Source organism: Micropterus dolomieu, linkage group LG23 (genome assembly GCF_021292245.1).
Source record: "Micropterus dolomieu isolate WLL.071019.BEF.003 ecotype Adirondacks linkage group LG23, ASM2129224v1, whole genome shotgun sequence".
NCBI classification, from domain to species: Eukaryota; Metazoa; Chordata; class Actinopteri; order Centrarchiformes; family Centrarchidae; genus Micropterus; species Micropterus dolomieu.
In genome coordinates this window covers 7,822,007-7,835,962 of record NC_060172.1, presented here as the reverse complement: position 1 = coordinate 7,835,962, position 13,956 = coordinate 7,822,007, and the positions used below count along the sequence as shown (strand labels likewise).

The 13,956-nt window shown below is 41.3% G+C and overlaps 1 protein-coding gene across 4 annotated transcripts in view; it reads left to right on the top strand.

The window, feature by feature from the left end:
- wwc1 (WW and C2 domain containing 1) overlaps nt 1-6,215 on the top strand; it is a 62,481-nt gene extending 56,266 nt beyond the window's left edge. For all 4 annotated transcript variants that reach the window (XM_046039398.1, XM_046039396.1, XM_046039397.1 and 1 more), the window contains exons 21-23: nt 1,557-1,787; nt 1,965-2,083; nt 6,025-6,215. In XM_046039398.1, the coding sequence (XP_045895354.1) occupies nt 1,557-1,787; nt 1,965-2,083; nt 6,025-6,091 (417 nt within the window). In that variant the 3' untranslated portion in view covers nt 6,092-6,215. The remainder of the gene's footprint in view (nt 1-1,556; nt 1,788-1,964; nt 2,084-6,024) is intronic.
- Nucleotides 6,216-13,956: the final 7,741 nt, after the last annotated feature.

Below are 13,956 nucleotides of genomic sequence, written 5' to 3'. Positions count from 1 at the left end.
TATCAAGATGCTGATCAGACAGCATGGGGACTGCACAGGTGTGCCTTAGGCTGGCCACAATAAAAGGCCTTAGGCTGGCCACAATAAAAGGCCACTGAGGGCAAAAACAAAAGTGTTGCGTTTATAATTTTGTTCAGTGAAGCACCCATAAATTTAACATGCTACTAAGGTTTTTCAGATGTTTTGTCAGTTTTTATTCTCTGGTCCTGAGGGAAATCAATATTTCATTTCAGCTACATTTTATTTAGCACGACATAGACTGAATCTTTAAAGCCCCCTCCAGCCAGTTTTAACTGCCGTTCTTTCTCAAACAGAGAATGGGGGTGTGGTTAATAGTCAGACGTAATACATTACCATGACAACTAAAAACCTGACCGGCTGGAGTGTTCACTAACGATATGCTGTGTTAACATCACTACACTGTAAAGTTTAGTCCACTTTACTGTCTGGCAGGAGTAGCTATTACTTACCCATGATAGAAACTAATGTGCGTGTATCAGCTGTTATCAATTATATAGTCGATGTCACGCACTGCACACGATAACTCCCAATACGTTTTATGGTGTGCTCACTTTACCGCGGAGGTGTGGGGGGTCTATTACTCTGTTGAACTGTATGTAAAGACTTCTGATACCATTGCCTCCGCCGATGCATTGGTAAAACGGCCGTCAGTAAAATGCATGTTGCAGACGGTGGCGGGTGAAAGTGCGACACGTTTTCTGTCATCTGTCCTCCAACACCGCACGCACAAATGCCATAATGAAAATGAACAGCACACTAAACCAAGAGGAGGAAACTAAAAAATAAAATGAAGACCCTCTGTTAGCTAACTTTCTGCAATAACTACACCAAAGATAAAGAGGACCGTTGACATTGAAGCCCAGTAGTTCAGGACCTCAGCAGTTTATCTCAGTATGTTTCACTCCAGCAGTTTGACTGTGTTACAGCCTCGGGGATTTGACTTCTCGTCCTCTCTTATCTGCTGGATGTCTACTGTCATCTTCCTGCTTCTTGAGGCCTTGACAGTTTAATAGCGACGTCGAACCTGCAGGTTAACCGACAACATTAACTGTCGTCTCCTTTCTCCAAGGAGCGGGACTGAGAGCCTATTTGCATTTTTTGAGTCTTTAAGCCGCCCAACCATTCACAGTGAAGTGACTCTTAATATTTAATAACCATCTGAATGTTTAATCAGCTCTGACATTTGCTAGCTTCTATTAACTTAGAGCTCAGCAGCAAAGTCTGCCTCAGCGTCCCTCCTGGGGCTCGACAGCAGAGGGAAAATCTCATACCCGCCCCACATGTTTGTGACAGTATTTGCGAATATATGAAGGTGTTACTGTACGCTCAGGTGACTTTTAAGAAATACACTGCTGGCTTTGGGCTTTTTGGCCTTGGCCTTTGGCTTTTTTGGTTAGGCAAAACAAGTCATGCTGGACTTTTTTATAGAATGATTAATTGAGAAAACAATTTGTACATGAACAGATAATAAACAAAGTGTTGTAGTAGTGTTTGTGTCTGCAGCACTTAACTATATCCCTCTGTCCTCCCTTCAGCCTCCTGTGCAGGTTAAAGGTCTGGACGGACTGCTGCGGACGTCCCTGGACCTGGAGATGGACCTGCAGTTGTCTCGGACTCGCCAGTCCCGGCTGGCGCAGGAGCTGCGGGTGCTACGGGAGCTGAAGACGCAGCTGGAAAAGGCGAGGCAGCAGGGCCAGAGAGAGCTGCCGGCCTGGGTCCAAGAAGACGAGCGCTTCCGCCTCCTCCTCAAGCAGGCCGAGAAACAGGCGAGTGACCATCCTAGTCAGAAACTGTTAAGGTGTCCAGGTCTGTTTACCAATGCATCCAAACGTTTGTCCTCTAGAGGGCGCTCTTCTTTACCTTTGTAAATGAAGGCGAGCAGAGGCCAGTATCTGTGATTCTCCACCGAGCTCAACACGGTCTTTGCTCTTCATCCTGTTCAGACTCGTGAGGAGCAGCTGCAGGAGAAGCGGGTGGAGAAGATGATGAGAGCAGCAGCCAAGGACGTCCACAAGATCAGGGGCCAGAGCCGCAAAGAGGTTCCTGAGGTCCAGACCTTCAGGTGGGTAAAACAACAGACGGGGTTTCAGTCGGAGGTGGACAGAACTCTGAAATATGAGACTCAGTTGTTGTATGTTTGTCGAATACCCAAGATGCATGAAATGTTAGATTTGATGATTACTGTGAGAATATGATCTTTACAAAAATGCACTTGGCGACACGACCTCTTATGATATATTCTCTATAACGATGTACCAACATGCAGATACAGTCTGGTGATGCAGGAGCACAGACGTATCCAGATAGTTGTTCTGCTTTCTGGCAGTTTAACGTTTTTCCAGTTTGTAACTGTTTGACTTCAAATTACTGAATTATTTTAGAGGCTTGTCTTTAGTCCTCATTAACCCACATAATGACAATGACAATTCAGATGGTTGTAATCACACAATTGCCTGTTAAGAGGTAGCATCATCTTGATGGTGGGCATCATGATAGTATAATGTCTTGAGGTACCCTGAGAGTCCCAGCCCTTTTAATATCGTACATTTATTACATAGATTGTGGTTTGTACTCTTTTTTTTCTCCATAGCAAGTGGAGAAAAACACTCCAGGACCAGGAATACAATTAAGTCAGTTTTATTTATATATCCCAAAATGAACAAATTTGGCTCACCGGTCCCTACAATCTGTAAAGATAATACACTGCTCAAATAAATAAAGGTGAACACTAAAATAACACATCCTAGATCTGAATTAATGAAATAATCTCATTAAATACTCCTTTCTTTACATAGTTGAATGTGCTGACAACAAAATCACACAAAAATTATCAGTGGAAATCAAATTTATCAACGCATGGAGGTCTGGATTTGGAGTCACACTCAAAATCAAAGTGGAAAACCACACTACAGGCCGATCCAACTTGGATGTAATGTCCTTAAAACAAGTCAAAATGAGGCTCAGTAGTGTGTGTGGCCTCCACGTCCCTGTATGACCTCCCTACAACGCCTGGGCTCCTGATGAGGTGGTGGATGGTCTCCTGAGGGATCTCCTCCCAGACCTGGACTAAAGCATCCGCCAACTCCTGGACAGTCTGTGGTGCAACGTGGCGTTGGTGGATGGAACGAGACATGATGTCCCAGATGTGCTCAATTGGATTCAGGTCTGGGGAACCGGCGGGCCAGTCCATAGCATCAATGCCTTCCTCTTGCAGGAACTGCTGACACACTCCAACCGCACCAGCATATGATCTCACAAGGGGTCTGAGGATCTCATCTCGGTACCTAATGGCAGTCAGGCTACCTCTGGCGAGCACATGGAGGGCCGCACAGCCCCCAAAGAAATGCCACCCCACACCATTACTGATCCACCGCCAAACCGGTCACGCTGGAGGATGTTGCAGGCAGCAGAACGTTCTCCACGGCGTCTCCAGACTCTGTCACGTCTGTCACATGTGCTCAGTGTGAACCTGCTTTCATCTGTGAAGAGCACAGGGCGCCAGTGGCAAATTTGCCAATCTTGGTGTTCTCTGGCAAATGCCAATCGTCCTGCACGGTGTTGGGCTGTAAGCACAACCCCCACCTGTGGACGTCGGGCCCTCATACCACCCTCATGGAGTCTGTTTCTGACCGTTTGAGCAGACACATGCACATATGTGGCCTGCTGGAGGTCATTTTGCAGGGCTCTGGCAGTGCTCCTCCTGCTCCTCCTTGCACAAAGGCGGAGGTAGCGGTCCTGCTGCTGGGTTGTTGCCCTCCTACGGCCTCCTCCACATCTCCTGATGTACTGGCCTGTCTCCTGGTAGCGCCTCCATGCTCTGGACACTACGCTGACGGACACAGCAAACCTTCTTCTTCTTCTCTGCCACAGCTCGCATTGATGTGCCATCCTGGATGAGCTGCACTACCTGAGCCACTTGTGTGGGTTGTAGACTCCGTCTCATGCTACCACTAGAGTGAAAGCACCGCCAGCATTCAAAAGTGACCAAAACATCAGCCAGGAAGCATAGGAACTGAGAAGTGGTCTGTGGTCACCACCTGCAGAACCACTCCTTTATTGGGGGTGTTTTGCTAATTGCCTATAATTTCCACCTGTTGTCTATTCAATTTGCACAACAACATGTGAAATTGATTGTCAATCAGTGTTGCTGGACAGTTTGATTTCACAGGAGTGTGATTGACTTGGAGTTACATTGTGTTGTTTAAGTGTTCCCTTTTGTTTTTTTGAGCAGTGTATAAATTTTCTTAGAGTCGTGATTTGGATGAGGAGACATGCCACACACAGGCAGAAACTACAAAAGCAGCTTAGCAGGGATCTGTTTTCCAGGATGGAAAGACAACAGATGATTAGATAGCATTTGAACTAAAATCTTTATTTCAAACATACAAGAGAAAGTATAAAAAAAATAAAACAATGTTTAAAAACATAGGAGAAAAAAACATCACATGTGCGAAAAGGAGTAGGAACAAGTAAAACTTATGTACTCCTACCCTTTTAATTCTTACATTCCTTCAATTTACAATATTTATATTTTTTATTATGTTGTTATATACATCCATATACCGCGTGTGTTTGTGTGTATGTATGTATGTATGTATGTATGTATGTATGTATGTATGTGTGTGTGTATATAAATATATATATTTATTTATTATATTTTTATATTCACAATATTAAAGTGACCACTGACAAGTATTTATTTATCTAACCTCGATTATGTACTTATTCAAACAGCAAAAAAATACAACAAACAAAACAAACAAACAAGAGACAAAAAAAACATAAACAAAGGAGCACTCCTACTTTTACTACAGTGCTTCTTGATACCTCCTGAAAATAATTTCTTTGTACATTTTTTTGAAAAGGAATATGTTTGGGCGTTGCTTTAAGTTCTCATTTAGTTTGTTCCATGATTTAACTCTGCAAATTGATAAACAATCTTTTCCTTGTTCTAAATCTATTAGTCTTAAAATTTCCCCTTCCCCATAAATCGTACCCTCCCTCCCTCTCAGAGAACATCTTTTCTATATTCCCAGGCAATAGGCTATTTCTTGCTTTGTACATGAATACTGCAGTTTGATATTCAATTAGATCGTGGTATTTTAGCAATTTAGACTGTAGAAATAATGAATTTGTGTGATCCCGAAATCCGACGTGGTGAATGATTCTCATGGCTCTTTTTTGCATTGTGACTAGTGGCTGTAGTGAATGTTGATAAGTGCTTCCTCAAACCTCTACACGGTAATTCAAATAAGGTAACAATAGTGAGCAGTACAAGATGTGAAGTGATTTAAGATCCAGAATGTGTTTGGCTCTTGCTAGGACTGCAATCCTTCTGGACAGTTTGGTTGTTTATGTGTTTTATGTGAAGCTTCCAGCAAATCTTGTCATCTATGATCACTCCACAATTATTTTCATGTACTCTTTCTATGTAAACACTCTTTCTGTATCTGTGCTTGATGATTTGACTTACAGTTTCCGAATACCATGAATGTAGTTTTACTCAAATTTATTGATAACCTGTTTATGTCAAACCGTTCTTTTATTTTCTTGAATTCAATAATAGAGATACTTTGCAAATGTCATTGATGGATAATAAAAATAACTGTGGTCCCAACACTGATCCCTGGGGGACACCACAAGCCATGGCCAGACATTCAGACGAATAATCTCCCATCTTCACAAATTGTTGTCTGTCTCTCAGATAGCTAGTTACCCAGTTTAGAACTACCCCCTCATCCCGATTCGTTCCAGTTTACTGATTAATATTTCATGATTTATTGTGTCAAATCCTTTTTCTAGATCAATTAATACCCCAACTGCATATTTCTTTTTGTCTATAGCATAATTACGCTATAGAGAAACAGAATGACAATATTAACAGAAGTTTTAACATGAGGACTTTTGTTTGAAACCACTGCTTTGGCCTTACACATTAGGTAAAGATCTTACTTGTCTTCAGCTCCAGGCTCACTGCTCTGACTGTTTCCTGTGTGATTTCAGAGAGAAGATGGCGTTCTTCACACGAGCAAAGACCAGCATCCCCGACCTGCCGGCTGACGACGTGTAGAGAAGCATTTCAAAGTATTTCCCCCTCCGAGTCTTAACCTGCTGTTCCCAGACAAATGAAGCAAACGTTTGGCGGTGTTATGAAGAATTAAAAAGACGATAAAATATGTTTGGAAAACTCAAAACCATGAAGAAACACATTTTTAAAGAGCTCAGCATTTCTAATGTGGATAGTCTTTGTAAATTAGTGCTAGCACTGCTACAGCTTTTTGTTTTTGTTATTTCAGCATCTCTTCCACTCTGTTTCTGTTACTAACAGGCTGTTAATAGGCTCTTAGGTGTTTAAAATCATTCCAGAACAAAGTCACACAGCTGCACATGTGCATACAAAGAGTTTTGTACTAAAATAACATTTACACAAAAAATATATGTATATTGATAGCATAAACAATGGTACTAAAGCAAAATAATCAACTTAAGCTGATGATAAATGAAAATTATCTAAACTTAAGAGGTATTTAATATTTACCTTCAAGTGATGTGTTGGTTTTTTTTTTTTTTTTTTTTTTAGAGCATTTCGAAAACTTTCTACGCTTAAGCAGCACACCTGATAGAGTATAATATTGACAGCACAGATGTTTGTACATAAGTATCATCAGCATGCCTTCTGTTTCAGCTCTGGCGTCTCTCGCTACACGACGCAACACAAGAGGAAACCTGCAGTGTGTGTCTTTGCTGTACAAACATTACTAAATTAGCTGGCTCTACTGATTCAAGAGCGTTTCTTTTAATCAGCGAGACCGGATTTTAGCTCTGAAGTAAAAACTTGTCGTGGTTGTCTCTCACCAGTTACACACACACTCAGCAAAGTGTAGAAATAGCACTAACTCACTAACACTCAGGTAGTTTATCGGATAGTCTGCACTTTAAGAAACTTGAGGTTTTGAAAAAAAAAGAGAGAGAAAAAAGAAACTTGATGTGAGGTTTTTGGAAAATGAAAAATATCCAGAAACCTTTGCCTCGAGCTGGAATGATTTTTGATTGTTGAGGCACACGAAGATTGTCTAAAAACACACACACACACACACACACACACACACACACACACACACACACACACACACACACACACACACACACAGAAAGTGAAGATCAAATGTATTTTTGATGACTGTGAACTTCTTACTGATTGTATGACTAAAAGGAAGTGACTAATAGGAAGATAGCAGTCCTACTTTTCCTCTCAAGGCTCCTGATCTACTGGATAGTGAAAACATTTTCTGCTCTGACAACATATGAGCACTGTATGTGGTCAGTTTTTATAGTTTCCACTGGGTACCTGCATATTCTGGATACATATCTGAGTCGCTGTCATGTCTCTTATTCAGCTGGACGTTGTAAATCTCTGTAATGCTGATTCATGTTAGCACGGTGCCCCAGCAAAACTGAACATGTCACCTTTTGTTTCTTCTTATCAAGTCTTTAAAGCTGCACAAACTGATATTTTAACAATGGGTTGAATGAATGTATAACATGAAAAGGTGCCTCTCTTATTGGTGACACCACCTGACTCTTAAGTCGCCTTCTTTTTTTTCTTTTTCTTTTTTTTTTTCATCTTTCACCAAATTGTTTTGGTTTTGCGCAACTTTAAGCCAAGTTCACAATACACGATCGTAAAAAAAGGGGCCCTCTGTCACATTGCTGACACTAGACAGATATCTAGCATGCTAAATATCTGGGACTGTCGGCCGACTCGACGTCCACATCCAGCCAATCGGAGCAGGCAGCTACTTTTTCGCTACAAAACATTTTTTACTCGCATTCCAACTCTCTCTGTAGCACAATCAATCAAAATCCCTGCTGCCTTCGTGTGCTAATCCGATCATTCATCCAGATTTTTTGTCTTCATAATGTTTATTATTATGATAATAAACAACTCCAGTTTCTTGACAATAAACGTGGTTTGGAGACCAGCCGTCGGGTGACCGTCGTCGTCAGCTCGTGAAGTGTGTGATAAACTATCTTGCTACCAGGGGCAACAGGGAATATTGTCACCGAGGTCAAATATATTTAAAGTTTTTAAAGATTTCGTCAGTTGTCCGACTGCTTTGACGTTTGAGCGATGCTTATTTTCAAGGTTTCAGCTGCTGCTGCGAGAGTCTTACTCTATCAGCACATATGTTACGTGTTCATATTCATGTAACCTTTGGTAGTGTCTGTGTCCTGTGGCTGGATAAAAGGTTAAAGAAATGTTCTGGAAGTGGATTTAGAGAATCACTGTACAGTAAAGGGAAATTAAATCATTTGTTAGGAGGCTTCAGCTCCAAGCAGCATGGAGTGTTAGTTAATTTCACCAATGTCGTTAGATAATTGATCATGCAGAACCTCCCAAGATGCCGTCAGTTTATGGAATTAACACAAACTTTTCCGCATGCTGTTAAATGTGAGCACTTGATTAGTAACCTGGCTGTGAAATCAGAAGAAAAAGAGTTGTCCTGTTATTGTTGGCGTCCAGAAGGCTGTTAAAAATGTACTTTGTATGTGCAGAGTGATGTAATTCTGCTGAGTCAGTTCACTTTTTATTTTTTTATTTTTTTATTAAGCTCAGTGAAGACTTCGACTCTGGCTCTTGTTAACTGACTCTGTTTGTACCTGGATGTGGAGTAGCTGCTGCAGGAGGTGTCCCCGCTGCTTTTATCAACATTTCTCCTACGTTAAAGTGAAACTCTCTAAAACTCTAGACTGTTGAGGCGATATACTTCCATGTTTTCTAGACGTTGTGATATTTTAAATGATCCTGCTGGTAACTGCACTCTTGTAGAAGATGTGACATTAGATTGAAATATTTAAAATAGAATTAATATTAATAATGAGCTTCGGATTTCGGTGTCATAGGGGGCACTTTCACCAGTCAAACAGAGAGAGAGAGACAATTCACAGAGGCCAAGTTAAACACTCACAGGAGCAGGAATCGAGACCAGAATGCATTGCAGCAACAAAACAGGTTTAGTTATTTTACTTATTATTTTGCCTTCTACCTCAGTTTTGGACCAGTTGCGTATTATATTTCTTCCACATAAAGTGTAGTGACTACAGTACAAAGCAGAAGCTTAGCCTTTGTAAACAGTGTTTGGGAAAACCAACAAATCAGCACCAGAAAATGAATTGACTCATTATAATTAGAGGAGAAATCACGACTCAAGGCGGCAGTATTTTCTGGCTGAAATGATCACCTCTTGGGCATTACCAAAAGAGAACACTGAAAATATAATAAATAAATAAAGAGATGGAACTAAATTCTACAAAAAAAGGAATATGAAATCATTAAATGTTGCTTCGTAAATCTACATGACTACGTCATCAAGGTGTTGATGCATTCAGGGAAATAGGGTCGTAAATGACTCAGTAGACGTACTGTGGTCAGGTTGAGAGGACAGGGACACCCACTACACTGTTGGTAAATTACACCCACTGTACACAGAATAAAGAAACCGTTTTAGTTAGCTGGCTCTAAAAAAAAACTTGAAGCAGAAAAGACAGAACACTTACAGGTAGAGTAGAAAAAGAGATGAAACGAAATGAGTAACAAAAACGTGGAAATAGACAATCAAGAACCTAAGTCTGTCCGTTCTGCTCCCACCTCATGGGACCTTATTTTGGGGGGGGGGTGTACTGTAGTCTACGGTGAGAGGCAACAAATTTGGTGTTTCCGTTTGAATTGTGCCCTGAAAATACACACATCATTTTAACCTTTATTTATTCAGTGAGCTTCACTGAGAGCATCCTCTCATTTGCAGGAAGGCCCTGATCACAATCACACTGTTAGGGCACCTTAGTGGTGGTAAATGAGGAAGGGATTGATCCGGCGAGCTCCCGGTCACAAGCTCGCTTCTCTGAGCTTTGGGCCGCCACTGCGCACACATGATGTTTCTCAATTTAAAATAAACATTTGAAAGTCAAGGAAGTCGCAGTTTGTAGTGAAACAGTAAAGCTCGTTGAACTACATCTGTCAACACGCACTGTAATGCTAAGCTAATGTTCACTGCTTGCTTGCTACTAGCGAAAAAATGTCCCATGGCGGTCCACTGGAAGACGAGGGACTTTTTTATTCCTGTTGGGGGTGGGGGGGTGGACTTGAGGTCATTTTGTCGTCATTTCATCAAATCGTATTTCGCAGAAAGTCGCTCCCAGCTCATGATGCTGAATAAACTTCATGTCGCCTTATTGGAAACAAAATGAAACCCAGGCTGTGTCCGAGGTCGCCAACTGGTCGTCTGTGTCATCGTTAAGAGGTTCACGTCTTGCTGGGTCACCAGGTTAACACGTAGTTCGGGTACGTTAGGTGCTTCGGATGAAAGTGTCCACGTGGCACAAACCCTTCTTATAGTCACGTTTCCATTCCCGGTGTAAACAAGAACCTGGCCGACACAAACCGAGCTGCTGCTGTCATTCCAGATGTTTTTCTTTGTTTTATTGTTTGTCCAGAAACAGCAGCTCATAAAAAATGATTGAACTGTAGATCAGGTCCGGTGCAGAGTCGACTTTCAGGCCTGCCTTTGGTGTGACCCTCCAATCCTTCAGTGATCTCCAAAAAAAACTAACACAAAAGTTAAAATTAGCCTTGTTTTATGATAATTAAATGTTGTAAATAGGAAGGATAGTCACAACACGTTCAGGTAGACGTAGGAACATTTTGTAAATAATAATAAATATCCCACAACACTACAGCTCTTCATCTCTTGTCTATAACAGAAAAAAAAAAAAGTCTTATCAAATCAAAGTTCACTCTGCGGCTGCGTTCACACTGCTGGAACCAAGTGTTTGAGTCTCATGTTTTTATAATAGTGATATCCCACATCAGTCACACTTCTCAACTAAACAATGAATTACAGATCAATACCAAAGATTTGACACAATCAGAAATGGTGGTCGCCGGTTTCCTTGTGTCCTGGTGGTCCAAACAGGACTTGATGTGTCTGCGTAGCCACGAGTGTTATGTTTGTGATGCCCCACCTGTGTCTGCATGTGCGGATGTCGGGAAGTTAAGACGGTGTGTTAAACTGTACTGTTGTAGAGCTGAAAGCACAATATCTCCTCTAAAATGTGGTGGAGCAGCAAAGAAGCACACAATTACTTAAAGGTACTTGATTAAATGTACTTATAGTTACATTCCACTACTGTTGCAGACGCACGCCTCGTATTCTCACTAATTTGCGCTCAGTGGCCATTTTACAGCAGAACAGGTGTGTTGCATTAGACAGGTAGACCTAAAACATTCTTCTTTTATGATCTTTTTTTTTTTGACACCGTCTTAGAGGTGTAAATTAAATGTGTGTAATCCCGTACAGCTCGGATGCACCGAAATGAAAATTCTTGGCACAAGCCGAAACCAAATGAAATGATGAAATTGAAAAAATTAGCAGAATACCGAACAATTACATTCACATTTTTTTCCATTTATTTTGACAATTTTTTTTTATTTATTTTTTTTTATCACTGCATAAATTAAATAGTCAAAATGTGCTTTTTACTCAGTGGGGTTAACCACGGGCTTTGGAGGGACTATGGCGAGTGGGGGTCCGGTAAATTAAATTACACGTGTCCATTTATTTTTAATGTAGACATGTAATATGTTTTATACTTTCTGTGAATACAATCTAATCAATCTTATTTCCATCCTGTACAGACGCCTTATTTTGAAAACCAGACGTTGTCACATGTGTTTCCTCCTCGCGCTAAATTCACCAAGTCCGAACCAGTTTGATAAATAATGTTGTATGTGGTTCTCGTACGGCGTAACGTGACTCTCATACTGCAACACTCGTCTTTGTAAAGAGACAAACTGACAGGATAAAGTCTCTAACCTGCTTGTCAGCTCGCTCTGGGCCGCTTCAGTGGATTTACCATAAAGGCTTGAATACGAGTGCACTCCAAATGTAGGTGCAGCTAGCTTAATCGCCTTCTCAGAAATGAGTGACGGGCAGTATTTGTTTAACCACCATATTACTGTCAATAACAGTCCGATGTAGACTCATGGCATATATGGTTTTCCACAGATGCTGATGGTGAGTTGGAAATTTTTTTTTTCCTTGGAGGCGTCTTCTGTTCCAGAAGTCCAGACATGACCGGGTTGTAGTTTAGGTTGAAGGAGAGACCCAGTCCTTTTAAGATGCTCCTCCCGAGCTCTAAAACAGTCCACCAGGAGGCGCTGTTGTGTCTCATCCTCATATGAGGTGCGTTTGAAATGACTGCAGCTGACTTTCACAGACTTGATCTTGCTTGGTCTAACGTGAGCTGCAGGCGACTGCAGGGGCGAGGTATCAAAACACCGGTGTCAAGTCGGTAACAATCTACCTGCTTGGGCTGACTGTGAGCTGAGATCAGTCCAAAGGTGGTTCCAACTTTGTGCAGCCAGAGAAAAGCAACTAGCGATCGCCGGGCTCAGCGACTGCAAGGTTTTACGAAGTTTTGCAGCGCCGAAAAAAGTCGGACACAATTTCTAACCAGCATGCCTTATTTTAAGTCCAGCATGCATCACATTAAGTCAGCGGTGCAAATCGCCACAGGAAGTCCAACATACCTGATATCTCATTGGACATTCTTTAGTTGCAACACAACCACAGCTCTGACAGAAAGTCTACCAACTGAAATAAGCTTTAACCTCTTTAACAAAGGTCACCAAAAACACAACAAAAGGAAGAATTTACAGCACAGCTGTTGTATTGCATTGCAGAAGATTGTACAGGTGTACCTAATAAAGTGGCCACTGAGCGTGTATTTAGTTCAGTTTGAGGTCAGTTTCTATCTCTGTAGCAACATTTTAGACATTTTAACTATGCATCCTGAAGATGCCATCTAATCTAATGTGAAAAGGATTTTTTTCCTGTGGATGGTGCTATGATTAATATTGTCAGCATCTCTGACTCTTGATTTATCCTGCAGTTATTTTCTTCCAGTCTCGTTTTTCCTCGTTTCTCTGTACGTTCACGGAGTCACGAGGCCTCTGGATTTATTATTTTAAAACTTGCACGGACGCGTCTTCTTCCCTTTGGTGTCCACAGCCAACTCACTTTTTTGCCCCGCTCTCTGTCCACTGAGTCTCTCAGATAAACATCCGGTTCGCACGTCCTCCTGCAGTGTGAACGCAGCGCTGAACTCTGGCGGGGCTGAGGGTTTTACTGGAGCGGGAACACTGTGAAATGAATGAAAGCCTTTAGAGTTATGGGAGGGAGTGTGCCTTTTCCGAGAGCAACATGTAAACCATTTTTTGTCTTAAATGTCCAAACATGGCCTGATCTGAAAGAAGAAGCTGGAAATGTAGAGAAGCGTTTGCATTAATTTTCCTAATGTAAACTGTTGGTTTTGTTTTCCTCCACCGTAGAGCGAGTAGTTCTAAAGAATAGGAGTCGGCGTTGTCTGAGGAACAGTGTTGTCTGTTTTAAAAAGTCAGCTGAACTTGTGTCACAATCGACCGAATGTTTAACCCCAAATTGAAAAAGACAAAAAACATCTGGATGAAGGAATGTAGGTTTTTGCCACGAGAAATCACGATCATTCAGAGAAAAACACGAATGCTGTTAGTCACAGATAATTTCTTTTTCATCATGTAGGTTGTGATGCAATTCATGTTTGCTTTCTTTTTGAAGTTCAAGTGCATTTTTTTTTTTTTTGTCTTTCCCGAATGAGTCTGTATTACGACTGTTGATGAACGTGGTCATGTGTACTGGAGGCGGCTATGAGAAACGTACAGCATGTATTTATTGCACTTTGTGATTTGGGTGTGCTTTTCCTGTTTTTCTTTTTCTTTTCTTTTTTTTTTTGCCGGTAGAGTCCCGAAAAGCTGTGAATTTTATTCTCAGACACTGTACTGTCAGCCAGAGTTGTAAATATTTCACCAGCACAAAAAAAAACCAAACAATGTGTTTT